This window comes from Mesoplodon bidens (assembly GCF_964165515.1).
Source record: "Mesoplodon bidens genome assembly, chromosome: 20".
Taxonomy (NCBI): Eukaryota; Metazoa; Chordata; class Mammalia; order Artiodactyla; family Ziphiidae; genus Mesoplodon; species Mesoplodon bidens.
This window is the reverse complement of record NC_138181.1, coordinates 17,769,013-17,794,489: the sequence shown is the minus strand read 5'-3', so window position 1 is coordinate 17,794,489 and position 25,477 is coordinate 17,769,013. Positions and strand designations below refer to the sequence as shown.

The window sequence follows — 25,477 nt, the reverse complement described above, 5'->3', positions numbered from 1 at the left end:
TTTGCTACTCCTGACTTACTATAATAAGCAGCATTTTGTAGTGGAAAGATTTTTAGTGTCAATACACACTTGTTATAATTTGCTAAGCATTTCTCCTACCTAATATATACCTCTTCTTTTTTTTTTTTTGTGGTATGCGGGCCTCTCACTGTTGTGACCTCTCCCGTTGTGGAGCACAGGCTCTGGACGTGCAGGCTCAGCGGCCATGGCTCACGGGCCCAGCCGCTCCACAGCATGTGGGATCCTCCCGGACCGGGGCAGGAACCCGTGTCCCCTGCATCGGCAGGCGGACTCTCAACCACTGCGCCACCAGGGAAGCCCTATACCTCTTCTTTTTGTGGATTCCCTACATATCTACTAGGGATTCTCTTCCAAACTTGATTTTTGAGAGTAGTTTTATTTCTTCATATGGGTTTTCTTTACTTGATAGTCTGACAAGGTTTCTAATAAACTGATGTTTTTGCTTGACACTAACCTTTATGGTCCTCTAGAGTCAGAAACCTACATTTTTTTCTTGATAGATTATTGTTAAACATTCTATATTTTCTCTCAACTTCATGTTTAGGTTTCTAGTTATTATGTTCCAATTTGATTAGTTTAATTTCTGAGATTATGTTTTTCTCTTGGCTAACTTAAGCATATTTTTTGAAATAGTAAAGTTGTATTGGAGGAATCATTGTGTTTCTTTTATTGTAAAGACAGAAGAGACATAACTGTATACTTTTTACCTCATTTGTTTTTCATTAATTAAAAAAATTACGTATGTTGCTTATATTTGGTAGAATTTTATACATTTTCTTTTATAATAACTAAGTTTTAAGTTTTTAAAATTAGATTTGAAAGTCATTTAATAGGATTATTTCCTCAGTTTTCTAATGACAGAGTCTCAGTATTTCTCTGTGTTTGGTAACTATATTAGTAATCACTTCTATTCAGTATATGAATGCACTTTATTTTAACGTTGTTTTCATACCAACCATTTGTAAAGCAGATTCCTCTTTTGGGGAATATCTTTTGCTAACATCTGCGTTACCTTTTGATTTTCTAGAAATTTTGTATTAGGTATTCACTTTAAAGTGATACGTTTCATACAGTGACATAGAATTGTGATCAGGATTTCATGATCTGACTCACATCTTTTACTCCAATTATTGCCATTTTTTATTGTGTAATAATTATTAGCATTTAAAAAATCCATTAAAGACCCACACAGCAAATAAATAATGATTTAAAAAATAAAATATTTTTTCTTTCCTTGTATAAAACTTACTTTAAAATCTTCTTTAAAGCTTAATTTTTGCAGGTTAATTAAGGCTGTACTTCCTTTTCCTACTTCCAATTTAAAGATTAGCCTTTTTTTAGGGTCCTTCTGTATTTCTTCTGTGGGTTTCTTTTGTACGGGTTTCTATCCTTGGACACCTGCTTCGCGGGGATTGCCATGTTATTGTAGTTTCGTCATAACCAGGTATTGGCAATAGCTGAATAAATAACTTATCTGACCCTGTTTTTCAAACACCTGTACATGCTATTTGCAAAATAACAATATTTAAAGGTATTATTACAATCATAGTAGCTTTTTTTTATCTTTTAAAAATCAGTGGCTATAAGAGAACAACTGTTGTTCCTGGCTTTGTAAGAATTTTTCAAGATTGCAAAGAGGTTCTGGTACTCAAAAAGTTTGGGAGACACAGTTTGAGATTTTTTTAACCATAGGTGAGCTTGTCACTCTGTACTCTCATTTAGAGAGTGTGGGCTTTATTTCATGTCTGTTTATCTATCTTGTTTATCTTTCCAATTATATTTCTTTTTTTCTCTTTTTACTTGGTTCTTTGTTTCTTTCTTTGTTTCTATGTTTATCCCTCCCTACCATCCTCTCTCCCTTCCTTTCTATCTACCTGTCATATAAACATATAAATATATATTATAAATTTATTTATTAGAGAAGAATAGGAAGTAGTCTAAAGTTATTTAGCATATAGGAACTTTGTTTTGTGGAAAAGAAGGTATGGAGTCAATTATACTGGAAATTAATGTTTGAAATTTTTTTTTTTTGTCTTCCAAGTATAACGAAGAGGATATATCTTATGTAATTGAGAGTGATGAAGATTTAGAAATGGAGATGCTTAAGGTATGTTCAACATTATGGAAAATTACTTCCAGTTCTTTCCAAGGGACATTAATTAAGTAAAATATTGCCTAATTCTAAACTGGTCCCACCACAATGAGATTGCTATCACTTATGTAACATTAGATTTTGTTTTCCATTTCATATTTCTTTATACCTTGGTGTGGTCTATGAATAACGTAGTAGTAGGAGGAGGAGGAGGAGTAGTGTACTAATTTTTACATACTAGAAAACATAGTAGTATGTTTTCTCTTCCCTCTTAGGTCACTTACTTTTAATCTTTTCCTGGAACATGGGTAGTGATTCAGCTCTCCAGTATTGAAATAGGTTTCTCTTTCTTCCCATCCATGTGTATCCACTTTTATTTGGAAGTTCTGTTTTTATACATTCCATATTCTTCTTTACTTCCTTTGGTTTTATTTGCTGTTTTCTATTATATATAATTTTCTAATGTTTTAAATGGTTCAGTTTTCTCCTATTTTGTTATCAAAGTTGAAAATATCATTTTATAATTTATGTATTTTCTACTTCACCTGACCTCGGGTTTCTTTGTCAGGTCTTATGAATCAAGGATGGAAAATTAGAAAAGCCTAAATTTTGCTAAATAAAGTGAAAAATGAAGAAAAACACAGAAGTTCACCATTATGCATACTTGTTAGTCCTCATCTTTAGGTTGATGTGATTTTTCTTTTTATGAGATGAGATTAAGTTACTGATTCTTTAATTTTGAGGCAGTGTAGTGGGTAGTGATAGGAATGTGGATTCTGAATGTAAATGTGGGTTCGAATTCTAGCTTCTCCCTTTATTAGCTGTGTGACTTTGGGCAAGTTTCTTAGCTTTTTGATACTCAGTTAACAGTCGTATTTATTATTAAGGTGTTACTTTTGAAGAGTTTACTAAAGAGCCTGGCATTTCCGAAGTGTTTATAATAAATATTAGCTAACAGTAATAAAAGAGTGTACGTACTAAATCATATTCCTTTAGTGATGAGCCATTTCTCCGAGGAGTGCTGTTAAAGTAGTGTATTTATAGGATAGTTGTGGACTTTCACAAATTTATATTATATATTGAACCTCTTAGAAGGCAACCTGGGTGCCCATATGAGAGAACTTTATTTCCAAAATGCTTTTCTAAGTCTGTTTGTTGACTTGAATAAAAAATCAGGAAGGAAATCACTTGTTTTTCCTTTTGTAGGCCTGAAATGAATACACTTTTAAAAAAACCTTTAAAGTCAAACTTACTAAATGGAAGGTTTAATATAAAGAGAAAATGAAGAACTGTGGTTTAATAATTCTTGCTGTTATTTCTTAGTTAGCAATTTTACAGATGAAACAATTTTGAAATATTCTTAGGTTCGTTAAATAGATAACCTTGATTTAGGGGAGGAAATCAGATATGAAGCCAAAATGAAAACAAACTTTATTTCACATTTGTAATATTCCTTTCCTAAAATTATTTCAATCTTTTGTTGTTGTTTTGACAACTCCAAAAACACATTTATTGTTTGCTTATAGTTTAAACCTTACGCTTACTCAAAAAGAATGTGACTGACACATGATATAGAGAAACGCATTACGAAAATAACATTAAAACCCACATTTACCACTTGGGAATTGAAAGCATTGAACTATGATAAAGAAAGAAATGTTTTAAATAATCTAAATTCAAAATTTATGGTAACTTTCCCTAGGGGCAGTTCACTGTATGGTATTAATGCACCCTGCTTATGCTGGCAGTATTCCTCTTTGGCCTTGTGCCTTAGAAACCATTCTTGAGCACATGTTTAAACTGGAGCACACATGTTCTTTTGTGGTATCGCTTGCACATCTGCCAGCTTTGAACTAGATTGTAGGCTCTGTTAATAATACTCCTTTTGTGTTTGCTGAAAAAGACACAACACCGTCAGTGATTTTGCTTTTAAAAATTCTTTTAAACGTTCAGTCGTTAGATATCCTAAATAGTAGCACAGTAGATCCAACTCATTCAAAATGCATAGAAATGGAAAGAAATCTGGGTCTTCCTTCTGAAGAAGATGATGAAGATGAGAGTGAAGCTATTGAAGAGGAAGAAGTTGATGAAGGTAAGCACTGTAATATGTTTGAAATGACTCGTCTCTGATACCTACCACTGATTTTAATTTAGGGTCCAGGTTATAAACATTTTGGAGGTCAGTGATTTTGTGGAATGTAGTTAATTAGGTCCTAGAAACTTGTCGTTAAATCCCTTAGTGCTTTGGTCTTCATAAAGCACAATGTTACTATTTAGAAGAGTAAAGTAATAGAAGTGTTGTGTCATTTGGTGAACATGGTGATGTGAAACTTTTCATCCTAAATTTTATATTTTGTTTGTCAAAATCATAAAAAATAATAAGAAATCGTAAATTAATTACTTATATTAAACATTATTGTAAATGGCATAGGTACACAGTGTCCTTCAGGAGCTTATTACGTGAAATAAGTGACACAGTGTCAGATAGCAAAATGGACTAATTTTCATCCTGTATATGCAAACTCTAGTAAAGAATCCACTAAGTGAATCTTCTGTCATTTAAGTGATATGGTACTCATTATGACAAGATGTGGGTGTCTTCTCATAGAGTAGAACTCTTTAGAGCTAGATTTCGTCAATGTTAAAACGTGGAAAATTTAAAATAATTTTTTAGATGGAAATACATGAAAATGTTAAAAAGGTTTTTTTCCTATGTTTTCTTGTATTAAATATGGACAAATATTCATTTGTTTAGAAATGAATTATCTTGACTCTTTGCTTTGCTCTTTCTCAGCCCCTCATGAACCCTTCAACCTGAGGAAAAAATGAAAATCAGTGGGCTAAAATTAATGTCATTCCATTCTGCTATGCAGTTGGAATTTTGGTCAAAGATTTGGTGGAATGGTAATTAAAATGAAGATCTTGTTTTATCTGTAGATTTTACTTGTGGCAGTAATGTGATTTCTGCTTACTATTGATTGAAAGTTGGTTATATTATAAAATTTGGATTGGCGTTTTGCTTGCCATTGTTGGCTCTAAATGTTAGTTTTTGAAAGTATAGCAAATTCCCAAACATTGTTTTTTTATGGGGCTGGCAAACTGAATCACAACAAAGTTCTAATCCTTAGTATTAGGTAATTAATCAAAGGGTTTACCTGGAGTCATGACTGGTACCCAGAGGACAAAATTGGGTGGATTTAAAAGACAACAGTGACCTTTGGTACCTACCACTATATTCTTTAAAAGAAGTCAGTGACATAGAACTTATTCCCTCTCACTTTGTGTACTTCTATTTTAACGTAAATGTCCATTTTATTTTAAGACTGTTCGTTACCAGGACCTACTGCAGAGCAAATTAATTGCCTCAAGACCTACTTTGGCCATTCTAGTTTTAAGCCGTGAGTATAATCTCAGTTAATTAAGTTGCATATTTACTGTTTTCTTCACAAAGGAAAAAAGGCAAATAATCCATCCACTTAACAGTAAAAGCACAGCTTCATTATAGTTTATACATGTCACACTGTATTTTTTTCTAAGTGACTACAGAATTATTTTGAAGTAATATTTTTGTTAAATTCATATCTGCAGATTGTTTTTATAAGCGGGGAAATTGGTTTTCCTTACTCTAGAGAGTTCCGGGTAGAGACATTAATAAATTAATTTAATGCTGACTTGTATTTTATTATATACGTATCTGTGTGCCTGTTCTGTGCATCTCATTGTCCAAAGCATGTTGTTGTAATAGAAATTCATTAGACAATAGTTTGAAAAACAGTGATAATCATATCAGTTTTAACATATTCAAAGGTATTTACATCCAAGGGGGCACATTTATAAGTATTAAAATGAGAGGAATACAAATGAGATGAAGAACAAGTAAAGTTGAATAAAACTAATAAGAGTGTAAAACTCTAGACTGTATTTTTTCTGTTTTGGGAATTTAAAATTTAATCCATGGAAGCATTTCTTTCATTTTTCCTTTTGATCTTAAGCAATTAAAAAAAATTAAACTATGTCCTACACATAGAAAAATGCACATAAATGTACGTATCAGTGAATTTAAGATCACCTTTCCAGTTGATTTTTCCCTCAACATTTTATTAAAAGAAATTTCAAAGATACATTAGAGTTGTTTTTTTTTTTTTACTATGAATACCTGTATATTCACCATTAATTCACTATTAACATTTTATTATATATTGATTTTCTCTCTATCCACTTTTTAATCCATTCAATTTTTAAAATGCATCTCAAGGTAAATTGTAGACATCCTTACACTTCCCCCTAATTACTTTAGCATGTAAATCATTAACTATAGTTAAATATTTATTTATTTATTTTTAAACTTTTGAGCTAAAATTTACACACAAAGAAATGGTTAAACCTTAGGTGTTTAACATTTGCAAATCTTAAGTGTACATGTAACCTAAACCCTTTTAAAAATATGGAACATTACAATCACTCCAGAAGGTTCCCTCATTTCCCTTCTTAGTCAATCCTTTCACCTAGAGCATTTCTCTGATTTATTTTAAATCAGTGACTCTGTTGGATATCTAGGATGAAGCTGGAATTTATGTTATACTTTAGCTATATGTAATAAAATTTAATACAAATATGGACAGAAGTCCTAGTTGTTCAGTCAGCTTGAATGGCAGGTTGGTCAAATGGGGCTTTTGTTTTCAAGTTCCAGGGTTCTTATATTTTTATTGAAGCTCAAAAATGTAAACAAAATTCTGGAGGAAGTGAAAAAGTTAAATGGATTTCAACTTGTCCCTTGGGTTTCTTGTTAGTAAAACAGAGCAGCTTTTTGCTTGTCATCCTCCAGGGTTCAGTGGAAAGTGATTCATTCTGTATTGGAAGAAAGAAGAGATAATGTTGTTGTCATGGCAACTGGTAAGTTGTACTTAAGCAAATAATCTAATCCTTTAAAAAATAAAACTTCAAGGTTTTGACATGCTTAGTCTTTCCATAAACTCTCAAAATACAAATATGTATACAAATGGTGTGAAATATAGAAGAGAGTGAGCTGAGGGTAGATGCTCAAATTTATGCATGAATTAACTCTTAGGAAGGTAGCACATTAGTAGTGACTGTTCATCTCACACAAGTACATCGTAAAAAGAAATCAAAGTACCAAGGATTTAGTTTTATTTGTCTGAATGTATTATTTTTATTTTAAGGGTATGGAAAGAGTTTGTGCTTCCAGTATCCACCTGTTTATGTAGGCGGGATTGGCCTTGTCATCTCTCCCCTTATTTCTTTGATGGTAGACCAGGTGCTCCAGCTTGAGTGAGTAATGCTTTCATTGCCACATTACCACCCTTTTTTTTCCTCCTATGAAGGAAATATTTGATTTATCATGTATGTTAAAATCTAGTTTGCAGTAACGCATTGCTAAAAGTGTTGCTTTGTCTTTATTAGTAATAAATGACACTTTGGTGGAAGAGCTTATCTTCTTTCTTGAGTTCTCTGTGTAATTCAAGGCTACCAGATGGCCCTGAAAAAAATTTTTAAAAAGCAAATTTTATGCCAGTTTACACTACATATCACAAAATTCTTTTCTCTTTTGGTTACCCTTCTTTAGCCTAGTGTGAAGTATATACATGGAAGTGTAGTTTTTAGTTGTGAAAAATTTTAAATTTCTTTAATCTGAGCCTGCGGTCTTTTTGGGAAACCCACCTTAACAGCCTGTCTTCTAATACAGCCTTTGAAGGAATTTATTTGTCAAATTAGTGAGTTACAAAAAGAGATTGCAAAGAAGAGGGTGTACCTCATTATATTTCTTTGTTCTTTCTCACTTAAAAATGAAGTTGATATTTGTAGTGTGCACATGGTTCCAGAATATTTGTTTTTCTTCTTACAGAATGTCCAACATTCCAGCTTGCTTTCTTGGATCAGCACAGTCAAAAAATGTTCTAGAGGATATTAAATTGTAAGTAATTTATATGATTTCTGATCATGTGGTCAAGTGTCTGTGGTATGTGGGAAAATTTTGTACACAAAAAATTTTTATTTAATGCATGGGCAAAATATCCATAATTTAAAAATATACTTCCTTTTTATAGTATATTTATGGAACCGTTAATTTTAAAATCTTTCAAACTCAAAGAAATCTGTTATGTTCAGTTCTTGGACTGGAAGGCTAGCATTATTATGATAGAATTGTAAAATTTTGTTTTGGAAGAGAACTTGGAGAGTATCTAGTATTGTCTCATTTCACAGATGAGGAAACTGAGGCCCAGAGAAAAGAATTTGCCCAAAGACACCTAATGAATTAATGGCTGAGTGGGGACTGTTTTCTAGGTCTTTTGCCCCACCAATCCTGTCATGACATAATTCCTAACAGGAATAATGTCTCAGGCACACGGAAGTGTGTGTATATATGTATTAACATGTATATACATATAGATTAATACACATTCACACACACATACATTTACTGAGTTTTAATAAATGCATACAAATATGTAACCTAAACTCCTAGCCAGATATAGAATATTACTGTCACTCCAGAGGGTTCCTTCATGTTCCATCCCAGTCTGTCCTTCTATTCACCGTCCTAAAGTGAACCACTGTTTTAAGTTTTTCTACCATGCTTTTGTTTTGTCTGTTATAGAACTTCATATAAATGAAGTCATACAATGGGAACTCTTTTAAGATTTCTTTCCTTCAGCATCATGTTTTGACAGTTCCCCATGTTCTTGCATGTATCAGTAGTTTAAAAAAAAATCAGTGGTATTTTATTATATGAAATTACCACAGTTGTGTTTTCATTTCCTTATTGATGGACACTTAAGCTGCTTCTAGTTTTGGAAAATTACTAATAAATCTGCTATGAACATTCCTATATATCTTTTTATTTTATTTCTTTATTTTTATTTTTTATTTTATTTTTGGCTGCGTTGGGTCTTTGTTGCTGTGCGCAGCGTTTCTCTAGTTGTGGTGCGCGGGCTTCTCATTGTGGTGGCTTCTCTTGTTGAGGAGCACAGGCTCTAGGTGCACGGGCTTCAGTAGTTGTGGCACGTGGACTCAGTAGTTGTGGCTCATGGGCTCTAGAGCTCAGGCTCAGTAGTTGTGGCACACGGACTTAGTTGCTCCGCAGCATGTGGGATCTTCCCGGACCAGGGCTCAAACCCGTGTCCCCTGCATAGGCAGACGGATTTTTAACCACTGTGCCACCAGGGAAGTCCCAGTGTATACAAATTTTTGTATGGACATATATTCTCATGTCATTGGTGTAAACCAAGGAGTGGAATGACTGTGTCATGTAGTGGTTATATGTTTAACCTTTTTATTCTAATTGAGGTAAATCTACATAATATAATATTCACCATTTTAATTATTTTCAAGGTGTACAGTTCAGTGGCTTTTAGTACATTCACAATGTTGTACAACCATCACCACTATCTAATTCCAGAACATTTTCGGAACCCACCCCCAAAACCTCCATGTCATGAAGCAGTCACTCCCTATTGTCCCCTCCTTCACTCCCTTCCCGTCACTAATCTTTCTGTCTCAATGATTTGCCTATTTTGTACATTTCATATAAATGGGCTCATACAGGATGTGGCCTTATGTGTCTGGCTTCTTTCACTTAGTGTAATGTTATCAGTACTGCATTTCTTTTTGTGGATGAATAATATTCCATTGTATGGACATTTCATATTTTATTTATTCATTCATCAGTGCTGGACATTTAGGTTTTTTCTACTTTTTGGCTGTTATGAATAATGGTACTATGAATATTTGTGTATAAGTTTTTATGGGAACATATGTTTTCAGTTCTTCTGTGTACATGCCTAGGAGTAGGATTGCTGAGTCATATGATAATTCTGTGTTAACTTTTTGAGAAACTGCTAGATGTTTTTGAGACTGGTTGTACCATTTCATGTTCCCACTAGCAGTGTCTTAGAGTTCCAAATCCTCCTTGTCTCTGCCATCACTTGGTATGGCCAGTCTTTAATTTTAGCCATTCTAATAGGATGTCAGTGTGTTTTTAATTTGCATTTCCTTAATGACTAATGATGTTGAGCATCTTTTCATATACTTGTTAGACATCTGTATATCTTTGAGGAAGTGTTTATTTACATGTTTTGCCTATTCCTTATTTTTGTTTTTTTCTTATGAATTTTGATAGTCATATTCTAAATATAAATCCTTCATTTGGTATATGGTTGGCAAACATCTCTTAGTTTATGACTTCTCTTTTCATTCTCTTAACAGTTCCTTTAAAGAGCATCACTTTTTCATTTTCATAACGTCCAGTTTGTCAATTTGTTGTTTTATGGATTTTGCTTTTGCTGTTGCTTTTTGGTGCCTCACTCATGATCACAAATATTTTCTTTTTTATTTCCTTCTAAAAATGTTATAGTTCTATGTTTTTGTTTTTGTTTTTTGCGGTACGCGGGCCTCTCACTGTTGTGGCCTCTCCCGTTGCGGAGCACAGGCTCCAGACACGCAGGCTCAGCGGCCATGGCTCACGGGCCCAGCCACTCCGCGGCATGTGGGATCTTCCCGGACTGGGGCACGAACCCGTGTCCCCTGCATCGGCAGGCGGACTCTCAACCACTGCGCCACCAAGGAAGCCCAGTTTTATGTTTTACATTTAGATCTATGACCCATTTTGTGTACATTTTGTATATTGTACCAGGTATTGATCACAATTCTTTTTTTTTTTTTTTTTGCATAGGCGTATCCATTTCTTACAGCTCCATTTGTTGAAAAGACTATCCTTTCTGCACTGTATTTCTTTTACACCTTTGTGAAAAATAAATTGACTAAATATATGTGGGTTTATTGCTACACTCCTTATTTTCTGTTCTGTCAATCTGTTTGTCTGCCTGGATTGGTGTCTTGAGTACTATAGCTTTGTAATAAGCCTTGAAATAGGTAGTACAAGTCTTCCACGTTTGTTCTTTCAAAAAAATTTTTTTTGGTTTTGGTCTATTCTGGGTCCTTTGTATTTCCATAAGTATTTCAATATCACCTTTTCAACTAAAATGCCAACTGGGATTTGATTGGGTTTACCTTGAATCTAGATATCTAAGAATTAGCTGTCTTTATAATTCTTATCACTGTTTTACACTGAAGAAACTGAGGCACACTGAAGAAACTGAGGCACAGCGAAGTTAAGTACTTGTCTAAGATCACTTAGCTTGTAAGAGGTAGAACTGAGATTCAAACCTGAATAGTCTGGTGTCAGAACTAATTATATGATTTCCTGTGTTAATTAGACTGAGTTAATTTCATGAGAGTAAAAGCGTATCTGTTCTGTTCTTAATTGTTTTGTTCCAATTCCTAGTGAAAGCACCATGCCTAGCACACAGTAGATTAAATATTTCATTGTCTTTTCATATAGAACATTGTTTCATTTTATTTAATTTGATCTATGTCTTCATTTGGTAGAATGGAAAAGAGATCCTATACATATTTTGCCCTAGCCCTAACCTTTATTGCAGACATTGTCTTAATTAGGATTCTATATGCCCAGAATAGAAATCAGTCACACTAGTTTAAGCAAATACTGAATTTTATATTAAGGATACAGGAATGTCTTGTGGATCCCTCTGAAAAGAAATTAGTCAGCCCTCAGGAAGAGACTGGAATGGGTATTAGAAATACAGTAGGGCTTTCTTTTTATCCATAGCCTCTGTATGTGTTCCTCATTCTTCTCTATGAGGAGGTGAGCATTCTCTGCTTTTCTAGTCACAAAATAGATTGCTCTGCAGCTTCTTTTTGTTTTTTTTTTTAACATGTTACAGGTCTTGACACTTGGAGACTGACTGGTTGTTTCTTGGTTAGACCCCCAAATTCTAGGACAGAGACTAACTGACTTGACTTTCATATGCTGTCTGTCCCTGGCCCGAGAAGATGTAGGCAAGACAGCAGAGTACACAGGAGAAACATGGGTGCTATGGATTTAATCATGGAGATGGGGGTCAAGGGTAGGATAATGGGTGGATTGCTAACACATAAAAAAGGTTTACTCTAGGCTTGATCATTTAACTCAAGCCACTGTAGTTTTGGGGCTAGACTGCTGGAAATCAGAATCTGGCTTCCAATGACACCTTATGCTGAATACTCCCTGGCTGGTATTGCCAACGTTTGTTTTGAGGCATTGAAGTGAAATCAGAGAACCAGCATATGTGCATCTCTACATACATATAACATTCTTTTTTTTTTTTTTTTTTTTGCGGTACGCGGGCCTCTCACTGTTGTGGCCTCTCCCGTTGCGGAGCACATGCTCCGGACGCGCAGGCTCAGCGGCCATGGCTCACGGGCCCAGCCGCTCCGCGGCACGTGGGATCCTCCCGGACCGGGGCACGAACCCGCGTCCCCTGCATCGGCAGGCGGGCTCTCAACCACTGTGCCACCAGGGAAGCCCTCATTTTGTTTTTAATGAGTGGTGTAATATACTACTTAAAAAATTATCAGGTGTCATGGTTTTCGGTTGTATTCATTGGGTGATTGTTTTTATATTTCCTTTCCTGTTTCTTTGCTTGTTTTTACAGAGGCAAATACCGGATTGTGTACATAACTCCAGAATTCTGTTCAAGTAACTTGGACCTACTCCAGCAACTGCAGGCTAATATTGGTAAGTGGTATGATAGAATCTTTATAAGTATTTATTAAATTGAGATATTCTTTAAAGTTAAACTTATGAATAGATACCGGATTTTACTTCTTTTAAAGTTTATTTCAAACCTTATCTCCTGGGGGCTTCCCTGGTGGTGCAGTGGTTGAGAGTCCGCCTGCCTATGCAGGGGACGTGGGTTTGTGCCCCGGTCCGGGAGGATCCCACATGCTGCGGAGTGGCTGGGCCCGTGAGCTGTGGTCGCTGAGCCTGCACATCCGGAGCCTGTGCTCCGCAACGGGAGAGGCCACGGCCGTGAGAGGCCCGTGTACCGCAAACAAAACAAAACAAAACAAAACAAACAAAAAAACCCCTTATCTCCTCCAGGAAATTTCTGCCTCTCCAACGTGGTGTCTCTCCTGTCCTATCCCAAAGTATCCTATAATTCCCTCTGCCATAGAAATTAGGCTCCTGCATTGTAATTACCTGTCTATATATCTGTTTTCTTCTGCTAGACTGTAAACTTTTCAGGGAAAAATGCCGTTCTTATTTCTTTATATTTCCCGAGTGCAGTGCCTGGCACATAGTAGGCATTTAAATGTATTGTTGAATAAATATTGAATCTTAGATTCTGTGAAATTATAATTTCCTCTTTTTCATATTCTGAATCTAAATTAAGTCAGTGTAGTGATTCTCTACCCTTGTTGTTCATGAGAATCACCTTTCAAACTTTAGAAAAATGTCCGATCCTCAAACCTTGAAAATTGTGATTTAATGCACCTGGCACGAGGCTGTGGCATCTGTAGTTTTTTTCACAGGTGATTCTGATGTGTAGTCAGGTTGGTTTGATTATTTGCTATCAGTGAGTATGATTAACTTAAAAAATTAGATGGTAAGGGCTTCCCTGGTGGCGCAGTGGTTGAGATTCTGCCTGCCAATGCAGGGGACATGGGTTCATGCCCCGGTCCGGGAAGATCCCACATGCCGCGGAGTGGCTGGGCCCGTGAGCCATGGCCGCTGAGCCTGCATGTCCGGAGCCTGTGCTCCACAACGGGAGAGGCCACACAGTGAGAGGCCCACATACCACACACACACAAAAAAAATTAGATGGTAAGTCAGAGCCTGTGTCCTAGAAAATGTAAATATAGAATTAGTTAAAAGCTGGTATCATTTTTTTCTTTTTTGTGATTAAAACATTTCCGTTGGTTTTTCGCTTGTTGATGGTTAGGCTCAGCTATCCAAGAGCTGCAGTCATGGCTTCTATTGTAATTGCACGTATTTCAAACATTCAGCTGAACCAAACGATCTTAGCTTTCTAATGTAATATGATCTCATTTTATAATTATATATTAAAATAATTCCTAACAGGTAGTTTTTTAACATTGCAGTGTCTCATTTAATGGTTACTTGCATATAACTCTAGGAAAGCATTTAACAGTTGTTCTAACAATATAGTGAAAACAAATACTTACCTTTTAATATGTGTTAAATATTAACAAAAGAATGAGGGCAGAAATTATCATTTGATTAAATATATTATCAAAAATTGCATCCATCAGCTGTTAAACTCCCCTGTTGGCATGTTATATTTTTGCCTTAAATGGAAAACAAATTTGATGTGTGTCCTATTAGGTTGTATGAAGTTCTTATGAATATTTCACTTTAGATTAAACCCAACAACCCTAGATATATAAATTCCATGGTTTTACTGCAAAAGTTAGGGTCTATGTCCATAGTGGTCTGGATATGTTTTGCTCCATTTTAGCATTTGTTTTGTTTTGTGGTGGGGTTAATCCAGTATTTACTTAGATCCTTTTGACAGGTAGTTCTATTTCTCTATTTTAATTTTTTTCTAAAGGATTAAATTATGAACACTGCAGTTATTAGAGCTGCGTACTCTGCATAAAATGGATGAAAATGCTCTTTTTGGTTGACTGTCAATGTTGAACAAAATAGAATAAATTCTTTCTGAAATACTTTTTTTTTTTTTTTTTTTGCGGTACGCAGGCCTCTCACTGTTGTGGCCTCTCCCGTTGCGGAGCACAGGCTCTGGACGCGCAGACCTAGCGGCCATGGCTCACGGGCCTATCCGCTCCGCGGCATGTGGGATCTTCCCGGACCGGGGCACGAACCTGTGTCCCCTGCATCGGCAGGTGGACTCTCAACCACTGCGCCACCAGGGAAGCCCCTGAAATACTTTTATTTAACTTTTATTTGCAGGAATTTGTAAAACGCTTGCAGCAGGGAATATACTCAGAATTTTATTTGTACGGTAGTTTGACATTTAGCTATTCAGATTTATGATTTTTATGATGTGTTATTATTTAAGTAATATGGGTTTATAACAGAAGCAGCAAACAGAATTTTACGTAGAGACACCTTAAAAGCAAACACACCTGTAATTTCTTGTAACTTTGGAAGTAGGCTTGAATGACAGATGTGCCAGAATGAAATATGTCCTGGACCTGGGCAGACACTTGGACTTGCACGTTTAATGTGGAAGTTGGCAGAAGCTTGCCTCAGCTGCTTGTGAAGGGCAAAATTTAACTCCATTAAAAGCTAGTTAGTTGGACTTCCGTGGTGGCGCAGTGGTTAAGAATCTGCCTGCCAATGCAGGGGACACAAGTTCAAGCCCTGGTCCGGGAAGATCGCACATGCCACAAAGCAGCTAAGCTTGTGCGCCACAACTACTGAGCCTGCACTCTAGAGCCCGCGAGCCACAACTGCTGAGCACGTGTGCCACAACTACTGAAGCCCGCATACCTAGAGCCCGTGCTCCACAACAAGAGAAGCCACCGCAAGGAGAAGCCTGCGCACCGCAACTAAGAGTAGCCCCCGCTTGCCGCAACTAGAGAAAGCCCACATGCAGCAACGAAGACCCAATGCAGCCAAAAATAAATAAATACATAAAATAATAAAAATAGATAAATAAATAAAAATTCTTATTAAAATGAGCTAGTTAGTCAAACCTGTAATTATAAGGAAGGTTTTAAAATAAAGGAGGAGCTGTCATCTTTGTTTTAATTTATTTAATTTAAAATCTGGGTCATGTAGTTTCTAAACCCAAATAAGTATAGTGGTACCATTGAATTTGTCCCAGCCACTCAGGAAATAGAAATTTGATGTGATCAACCTGTATTTGTTCATGTTTAGTAGGTTTCTTTTTTTCTTTCTTTCTTTCTTTCTTTTTCTTCTCCAACTCATTGTACTTGGTGATCTCAATGAATTGTAATTATTTGCTTGTCTGTCTGTCTCCTCTTTTAGAATTGTGAGCTCCTCAAAATCATGGATTGCATTTTACTAATCATTTTATACCTAGAAGAGTGTTTGGAACATAGTGGGAATTTAATAACTATAATAATAATAGCTTATTTTTTTTAATTGAGCTGTCTTTTATGCCAGCCCCTATCTTAGCGTTTTACGTGAATGATCTAATTTAATCTTCAGAATAACTAAAAAATGTTAGGTACTTTTATTACCTACCTTATCCTTGTGGGAAACTGACACTTGGAAGCTTAAGTAACATGCTTAAGGTAATATAAACAGTAAGCCAGGTTATGCATCTAGGTAGTCTGACTCTAGAGCACATGTTTTTAATCATCTCACTAGTGGCAAAACATTATAGATTCTCAGATAAGCATCAAGTAGTGATCATCCCCATTGAAGGGAAATATTATTTTTGTCCTAAGTATTAATTTGGTGATCGAGGGCAAAAGCACTACTGTCATGACTTTGAAATATCTGAAGACGTTTTAGTGAACGATTATATAATAAAACCCTTTTCCGAAATGCATTACTACACACTGTTGATTCTGTTTCAGTGTGGGTGTGTGGTGTGAGGGCAGAGTAGAGGCGTTGCTCGGGGAAGAGAACAAAGTACATTCCTTCTTACCTACTTTGTACATAATGAGATTTGGTTCTTCCCTTATCATTTTATATTAGAAAACGTGGATGTCATCTGTCTTCCAGTACTGGCATTACAGAGGAACTCTGCAGTGTAATATGTGATCAGTGATGCATTTAATCTTAGTATGAAATACGCTGAGTCTTTCTATCTCTCTTTTGTTTTTTGTCGTTTTTACTGTATTTGCTTATTTATTTTATTTTTGGCTGCGTTGGGTCTTCATTGCTGCGCACGGGCTTTCTCTAGCTGTGGTGAGCGGGGGCTACTCTTTGTTGCGGTTCGCCGGCTTCTCATTGCAGTGGCTTCTCTTGTTGCGGAGCACGGGCTCTAGGTGCGCGGGCTTCAGTAGTTGTGGCACATGGGCTCAGGAGTTGTAGCTGTGGCTCACAGGCTCTAGAGTACAGGCTCAGTAGTTGTGGCGCACAGGCTTAGTTGCTCCACGGCATATGGGATCTTCCCAGACCAGGGCTCGAACCTGTGTCCTCTGTATTGTCAGGAGGATTCTTAACCACTGAGCCACCTATCTCTTTTGATAGCTAATCCATGAGATAAAATTGAAAGTATTACCAAAGAGAAAGAGAACAGCTCTTTTTTTTAGGGCATTATCATTGCAAATGAGTGATAGCTTTGAGGACAAAGTAATAGTAAGTAACTAATTTCTCTGAGGAATAATGATGAAAGTTAAAATTCAATAAATATGTTGTTTGAAAAATATATATTTCTCTCTTTTATCCATATGCCTTTTATCCATATATCTCCCTTTGCCTATTTTCAATAATAATTTTTGGTGTTATCTGATGTTATTTATGCTTATATTTTTATATGAACCAAATACTTTGATTTGAATTATTTATACTACTTTCTGTAATATTTATATATTCTAATGAAGATGGTGGTAACAATTTAGATGCGTTTATTACTTTTTTTGAACTTTATTTTCTCCATTTACATATTTTTCTTTTTATATAGGTATCACACTTATTGCTGTGGATGAGGCTCACTGTATTTCTGAGTGGGGACATGATTTTAGAAGTTCATTCAGAACTTTGGGCTCCATAAAGGCAATACTCCCATCGGTAAGTTTTGCCAAGTGCAATGTCTTGAAATGACTTTCTTACCAAGGGAGAGTCCAGGATTGGGGAATGGCCAAAAAGCTGAAGATTCCTCTGTGAAAGGGCAAATGGATGGTGTAAGCAGGGGAAAGATTTTTTAAAAAAAATTCTAACCTTGACTTCCTTCTAAGGCTGGCCTGTAATTTATTGAGGAATACTATAGAGCAGGAGTTGGCAAACTTTTTCTGGTTCTCACACTTTCTTTCCTAATTATAAAGAACAGGAAAGTTTTACATGAGTGTTCTATATGAATGGCATATTTTATACGAAGAGCTTAAAAACTTAAAATTTTATTTTTTATTTTGAAAAATCATGGATTCACAGGCAATTGTAAAAAAAAATGTACAAGGATGTTCTATGTACTGTTTTCCCAGTGGTAATATCTTTAATAACTGTAGTATAGTATCAAGTAGGTATATGACATTGCTACAGTTTATTCTTAGTTCACTAGTTTTATAAGTGTGTATGGGTATGTATGTATATTGTCCTATACAGTTTTATCTCATATGTATGTTTGTATAACTATACCACTGCAATCAAGATACAGAACTATTCCATTACCATAGGCTCCCTGGAGCCGTCCTTTTACAGGCATACCCACCATTCCCATCACCCCTAACCCTAACCCCTGGTGACCACTAATCTGGTCTCCATTTGTATAATTTTGTTATTTCAACAATGTTAAATAAATTGAATTGTATGGTTTGTCACCTATTGGAACTGGCTTATGTGAGTAAACCAAAAAAAAAGTATTAGAAATTATTTGTTATTCTTTTGATAGATTATCTAGTTCAACCTCATTTCTTATTAAGCGTGCTTATTGAGAGCTATCTTAAATATAGTTTCTTTTTTGTTAGCTCTTCTCATAAAGATTTGATTGGAGCAGACATTACAATAAAACAAAACAAATGAACAAAAAACTTGAATGTAACACTTAGCAGGGATATATTGGGAGAGAATCAAAGTAATGTGAATTGAGCTCCAACTATGGGACTGGCCTTGGGTCAGTGTTTTTATCTTGGTTAACCCTCATAACAATCCAGCAACATAAATATCTTCATTACTTTCTTCTTTTTAAAAAAATTTTTAATATAATTTTTAAAGGTTACATTCTATTTACAGTTATTACAAAATATTGGCTCTATTCCCTGTGTTGTACAATACATCCTTGAGCCTGTCTTACACCCAGTAGTTTGTACCTCCCACTCCCCTACCCCTGTGTCGCCCCTCCCCACTGCCCACTAGTTTCATTACCTTCCTCTTGAAACAGTTCTTTTCTTACCAGTAGGATAGCACACTCCCTGGTTCTCTTCCTTCCTTATTATCTCTTCTTTCTCAGTTTCCTCTGCTTATTTCTTTTCATCTCCCTGCCCTTTTAACATTGGCATGCCTAAAACCTTAGTCTTCGGACCTATTCTCTTTCCTCTCTGTACTTACTTCCTTGGTCATTTCATCCAATATATGGTTTTAACTAAAATCTTTATGCTGACAACTCCCAAATTTATATCCTCACCCTGAGTTGATACCAGCAATGTATGAGTGGTTCAGTTTCTCTCCCTCCTTTTTAGCATTTGCTGTTATTATTACTATTTTTTATTTTAATCATTTTATGGATTAATATGTGTATACACACACACACACACACACACACACATTTACATAACCGTTAGCTGTCTATTCAACGTCTCTCTACTTAGATGCCTGACAGGCATCTGAAACGTAACCTATTCTTAACTTCCTGATATTCTCTCCATCCCAGAACAGCTCTTCCCTTAATCTCCCCCATCTCATTTAGTAGCAGCTGCATCCTTCTGGTGCTCAGGCCAAGATTTTTGGAATTTTCTTCACCCTTCTTTTTCTCTTACAGTCTACCCCACATTTAAACAGTAAAGAAATCTCACGAGGTCTTCAGAATATGTACAGAATCTGATCACTTCTCTCTTGATCCCTGCTACCATCCTGGTACAAGCCACCGTCTCCTTTCACCTGGCTATTACAGCAGTCTCCTGGTTGGTCTGTTTTCACTCTTACCCTCCTTAGTCTATTTCGATACAGCATCCAGAGTGATATTTCAAAAATGTTAAGTCAGACAGATCATGTCTTCTGCTCAGAACCCTCTGGTTGTAGACCATTTCACTCTAAATAAAGACAAACACTACATATCCTAAATGATGATCTGGCCTTTATTTTATCTTTGACCTCATCCTCTGCTACTTGTCTCCTCATTCACTGGCTTCTAACCCTACTGTTTGTTTTCACTGATATTCTTCAAAGGTGCCAACCGTGCTCCTACCTTAGGGCTTTGTTCCCACTCTTCCCTCTCCCTGAATAATTTTCCCCTTTTACCCATAATTTTGGGTAGTTCACATGGTGTATCCCTCACTTTTCTCAAGTCTGCTGAAATATTACCTTTTTTTTAGGCCTCCTGGGCCACCATATTCAAAATTTCAAATTAACCCCTCTCCCCCAGCTATCAGCTTTCCTCATATTCCTTTCCTGTTTTTAAAATAGCACTTATCACTGTTTAACTTAACGTATTAATAATACACTTTGTCTATTGCCTGTGGGTCCCCACTAGAATATTCTTTGTGGGCAGGGTTTTTGCTGATTTGGTTTATAAAATCTACAACAGTACCTGGCACATAGTGAGTGTTCCATAAGTAATGGGGTAAGTGAATAAATGAATTTCGATGAGAAAGCTGAGAATGTGAGAAGTAACTTTCCCACACAAGCAGTGAGTGGTAGGGCCGGGCAGTGCTTCACAGTAGGACACTATGCTGGTTTCTAAAGCAAATGACTCGAAAGAAGTTTAAAATAGTTTCTGCCCTAAAGTAGCACATAGTCCAGTAAAGGAGTTTAGATTCAGATTTACCTATAAAAGTAGAAGCAATAGTACCAAGCAGTAAATGGTGTATGGAACAGTATGAATAATATAGAAAGATTAATAGTGTTAATAGTACCTGTATAGAGAAAGAAGATATTTGTATGGCGCAAGTCACTAGGCTCAGGTTCCTTGAGGACTGCTTTCTATTAATTTAGAACGGTTTAAAGTAAGCTTTTAGAAACTAGGAAGATTGCTTTCTTTTTAATCCTTTTCTGGGCCTTTGATTCTAGAAGGATTGTGTTAGAGGAGTTTTAAATGTTTTATGCAGTTCTGAAACACTTTTCAGTGTTGAATTAAGTCTTTTATTATGTCAGGCTGTGGACTCCATTAGATTCTTTTCATTTCTTGGGATGATTCACTGTAGCACAGGTTGTTCATCAAGCAATGGCTGAGAAAACCTTTTTCCCCTAGTGTTTTCATGAATTCTCTTTATTAGCCAAGTGGTGAGAAATGCCACCTGGTGGTTGTAGGACTCTCATTTTCCTCACTGTTCTCAGTGCTTTTTTTCTTCTAATCACAATCACCCTGGGACAACTGGCGTAAACCCACAGTGCTTCACACCATATTATTTCAGTAAGTTCAAAAATAGCAAAAAATCATTAACTCATTGTGCATAAAGATTCTCATTTGGAGAGAATCTGACAAAATGAGTCTTAAGAAAGAGCAGCCAGGTAGAAAGCTTTACATCAGCCTTAAAAGTCTGAAATTCAAATAAGAGGAACTGTGAGAAATGTGAGACATGTTGGATCTCCCCATTACTTTCTCCCCAGCCCTTTCACAAAGATCAGCACATAGTAGACACTCAGGAACTATTTGGAGTTAGTGAGTGAATGAATGAATGAATGAAGCATGATATTATAGAGTACATAGATTAACTGTACCACCCAAATTTAGAAGCAGATATAGTTCTTGGAATTCGTAGATGTGACACCATTCAAGTATATATCTAAGGCATTCCTAAATTTATAGTCACAAGATTAATTTACATTTTGTTGCCTTTTTTTTTTTTTTTTTTTTTTGCAGTACGCGGGCCTCTCACTGCTGTGGCCTCTCCCGTTGCGGAGCACAGGCTCCGGACGCGCAGGCTCAGCGGCCATGGCTCAGGGGCCCAGCCGCTCCGCGGCATGTGGGATCTCCCCAGACCGGGGCACGAACCCGTGTCCCCTGCATCGGCAGGCGGACTCTCAACCACTGCGCCACCAGGGAAGCCCCTTGTTGCTTGTTTTAACAAAACTTGGTACTTATTACCAAAGAAACCAAGATTTGCCAACTGAAAGAACAAGTTTCGTGAGTTCAGAACTTGATATAACTGAGTGACAGGGTAATTTATCACCCACACCAGTTTGCTTTTGAAACTTAAAAGGTGCAAGCTATGCTGTGATGACAGGATAAACTGAGAGTATCCCAGCAAACCAGGCTGTATGGACACCTTTCTCCTAACCAGCCTGTGTGTTATTTTTACACTTCACTGTAGTTTATAACTTTTAAGCATCAAAGATTCTAAGGGAGAATATTCTGTTCATTTTTGAAGTGAAAGTAAATATTGTTCCATTAAGTTTGATACATTCCATTACTTTATTCTATTTTCTAAGTTGTGGAAGCAACATTCTTTTTTTTTTTTTTTTTTTTGCGGTACGCGGGCCTCTCACTGTTGTGGCCTCTCCCGTTGCGGAGCACAGGCTTGGGATGCGCAGGCTCAGCGGCCATGGCTCACGGGCCCAGCCGCTCCGCGGCATGTGGGATCTTCCCAGACCGGGGCATGAACCCGTATCCCCTGCATCGGCAGGCGGACTCTAAACCACTGCGCCACCAGGGAAGCCCGCAACATTCTTAACTGTGACTTTGTAGAATGTTGGCAAAGGAGGGAATTTATATTGATTTTTCCTGTTAGCAGGCCACTAGAATAAGGAGTTTCTAGTAGCAAAGTGAGAATTTTTAAGTTAGAAGAGAGGTAAACATCCTGTAGGCCTCTCCATCTCATATTTTGATGAAAAAACTGAGGCCAAGAGAAGTTAGCCCTTTCCAAAGTCGGTGGCACGTCTGGGAGTAGTGGCCATGTCTCTGCAGTTCTTTTGTAGAATTCTTTTCAGTTGTTGCAGTAATATCTGATAGCTGACACTTCTTGAGTGCTTACTAGACACTAGACCTTTGTGTTCAGCACACTAGACCTTTTATCCCATTTGGTCTTCACAGTGACTTTATGAGGTTGTTGCTGTTATTGCAACCATCTTATAGATGAGGATACCAAAGTTCAGAGAGTGAAATAAATAGCTCAAGGGACTTCCTTGGCAGTCCACTGGTTAGGGCTCTGCGCTTCCACCAAAGGGGGCACGGGTTCGATCCCTGGTCAGGGAACTAAGATCCTGCAAGCCATGCAGCGTGGCCAAAAAATACATATGTGTAAAAAAAATAAACAGCTCAAGATCTCACATCTAGTTAGTGGCAAAGGCAGGCTTTGAACTCAGACAATTGATTCTAAACGAGATTTTTACACCACTGTGCTGCTTTTTGCCAGATTTTTCTACTAACTTCTTCAAAATGTGTTATGGTTCGTGCTTATTTCCTTCTTTTCACAAAAGCTTTGCTTGTCCACTCATACATTATATTGCTTAGAAGCAAATCAAGCCCTCTATTCTTAATAGTCTCTATCCTGAAAACTTCTGTCTTTATGTATATATGCAGTTAAATAACAATCATTTTTTAGTGCATTTGTAAATTGAGTAACGCACTTACATTGATGGAACTCTTTGTTGTTGTGAGGGTGAGAATATGCACGTCCTAAGAACTTCAGTGTTTAAACTTTCCTTATTCTCAGCCATATATTTGCTATAGATATTTTTATTCGCTATAAAGACATAAAGCAGGTATATACATATATATTAAGCCTCGATTAGAGAAACTAACTTCTTTATAAATTGGCATATTCATATATAAGTTGTTAGGCAGACACTCTCTAAATTCAGAGAACAGTCTGATTGTAAGCCAAAAATCAATTAAGTTAATTTTTAAAATAATTTCACAGAATTTAAGGATAGAGAATATAAAAATGCCAATTACTGGTCACATTGATTTTGATATAATTTTTTCCCATTTAAAAATTACTCCCAAACTTAATTGATTTTTTTTACATGAGCTTTGAGATAATTTTTAATTCCGCAAAGCTATATTGATTGTAAAAATAGTTTTTAATAAATTGTATCTTGTTTTTCAAATTCTGTAATTGCTTTTTTACAAATTGCACTTAAATTTTCATGTATGTACGATAATTGCTTAAACTGATTTGTGAGGTAGATGTATTGTCTCTGAAGAACTATGTTATGAGGATATTATTTACTGTATTTGTAATAAGCTAAAAAGAGTATCAAGAAAGTTGTAATCTTGGATATCGAGCAGCTAATGATATAGGAACAATTTTTCTGATTATGAAATAATAGCATAGTTGATTAGAACTCCCTATGATAATAGTGACAGAAATATTAAATCTAGTTTCATGGGAGGTGTGTTGTTATCCCACTTTAGAATTTCTGAAGGATCACATACTCATGTTTTTCCTGGTACCTGCTGTGCCTCCTGCTTTGGCTGCTAACGCAGTCAAGAAGTCTTTGCTAGATTGAAAATAGAACATGACTCGGGTGCTCAAGGAATCAGTTAATAATAGATGTTTCATTCTCTCCTTTTTTCTTTTACATAGTATGCCATGATTAACCCACTATAACTGGTGAGAGGTTATCCAGATCACTGAGAACTTTTCTTTTACAATAGATCTGAAAAGCCATCGACCAATATATTTAATATAGGAGACAAAAAAGACTTGGGCTTTGTATAGGTAGATTTTCAGTGAATGAAGGGTTTATAATTTGTGAATGATAGATTAATGAAAAATAAGACATAACATACCCCTCATTTGTACCAGCACTATTATAAATGTAAAAATAATAAATGGAGAGGTAGATAGTTAATAAATGGACTTAATTTAATAAGGTAGATTGCATTTAGAAATCTTACAAATTTAGTGTTTTATTTGAATGATTTCTCAAAAGGCTGAGAAACAAGTATGAAGGAAGTGGTCTTCTCTTCTTTGAAAGAGAATAATTTTAAAGTTTCATTTTTAACCCCGTTCCTCTGTTCCTCCTGTAATTGTCTTCCAGTCTCTTTCTAAGAGGCAGTAGATGTTGGGAATTATTGAGCTCTTCCCTTGGTTAAAAATCACTTTTACTTATTTCAGGTTCCAATTGTTGCAGTGACTGCTACTGCAAGTTCTTCAATCCGAGAAGACATTGTACGTTGCTTAAAACTGACGGATCCTCACATTACCTGTACTGGTTTTGATCGACCAAACTTGTATTTAGAAGTTGGACGAAAAACAGGAAACATCCTTCAGGATCTGAAGCAATTTCTTGTCCAGAAGACAAGGTGAGAATTTCATGGTTGATAAATTTTAGTAACTATTTTCTTCTTTTTAAAAAATGTATTTTATTTTTTAAAGTTATTTCCTTCTAATGTATATTTAACATATTTCAAATTCTGCTTAGCTTTGGTTCAAGTCAAGTGTGATGTTATATAATCAGTGACTGAGGAAGGTAGAAACTAATTCTAATATTTTTATACTCCATACTGTTACTTGAAGGGGACATACACTTAATAATTGACAAACAACAAAAACAAATGAGTCTTTTATCTGAATTCTGTTTAGTTCACTAGTTATATGACTAACTTGAGTATTAAGGAATTTAAAAAGTCATCTTAATAATAAATACTTCTTGAGCCCATATCATGTGCCAAGGACTATCATAGGTGCTTCATATAAGTGATCTAGTTTGATCCTTATAACTGCTCAGTAAGCTACATATTATTTTCATTTTACTGATGAAGAAACTGTCACTAGCTCTTC

The 25,477-nt window shown here is 36.0% G+C and overlaps 1 protein-coding gene across 5 annotated transcripts in view; it reads left to right on the top strand.

Moving 5' to 3' along the window:
• The window catches only part of WRN (WRN RecQ like helicase), a 135,027-nt gene that overhangs the window by 45,634 nt on the left and 63,916 nt on the right, over positions 1 to 25,477 (top strand). For all 5 annotated transcript variants that reach the window (XM_081221208.1, XM_081221210.1, XM_081221207.1 and 2 more), the window contains 9 exons: positions 2,063 to 2,128; positions 4,067 to 4,205; positions 5,436 to 5,511; positions 6,939 to 7,006; positions 7,294 to 7,402; positions 7,977 to 8,045; positions 12,625 to 12,707; positions 17,560 to 17,666; positions 24,812 to 24,999. In XM_081221208.1, the coding sequence (XP_081077334.1) occupies positions 2,063 to 2,128; positions 4,067 to 4,205; positions 5,436 to 5,511; positions 6,939 to 7,006; positions 7,294 to 7,402; positions 7,977 to 8,045; positions 12,625 to 12,707; positions 17,560 to 17,666; positions 24,812 to 24,999 (905 nt within the window). The remainder of the gene's footprint in view (positions 1 to 2,062; positions 2,129 to 4,066; positions 4,206 to 5,435; positions 5,512 to 6,938; positions 7,007 to 7,293; positions 7,403 to 7,976; positions 8,046 to 12,624; positions 12,708 to 17,559; positions 17,667 to 24,811; positions 25,000 to 25,477) is intronic.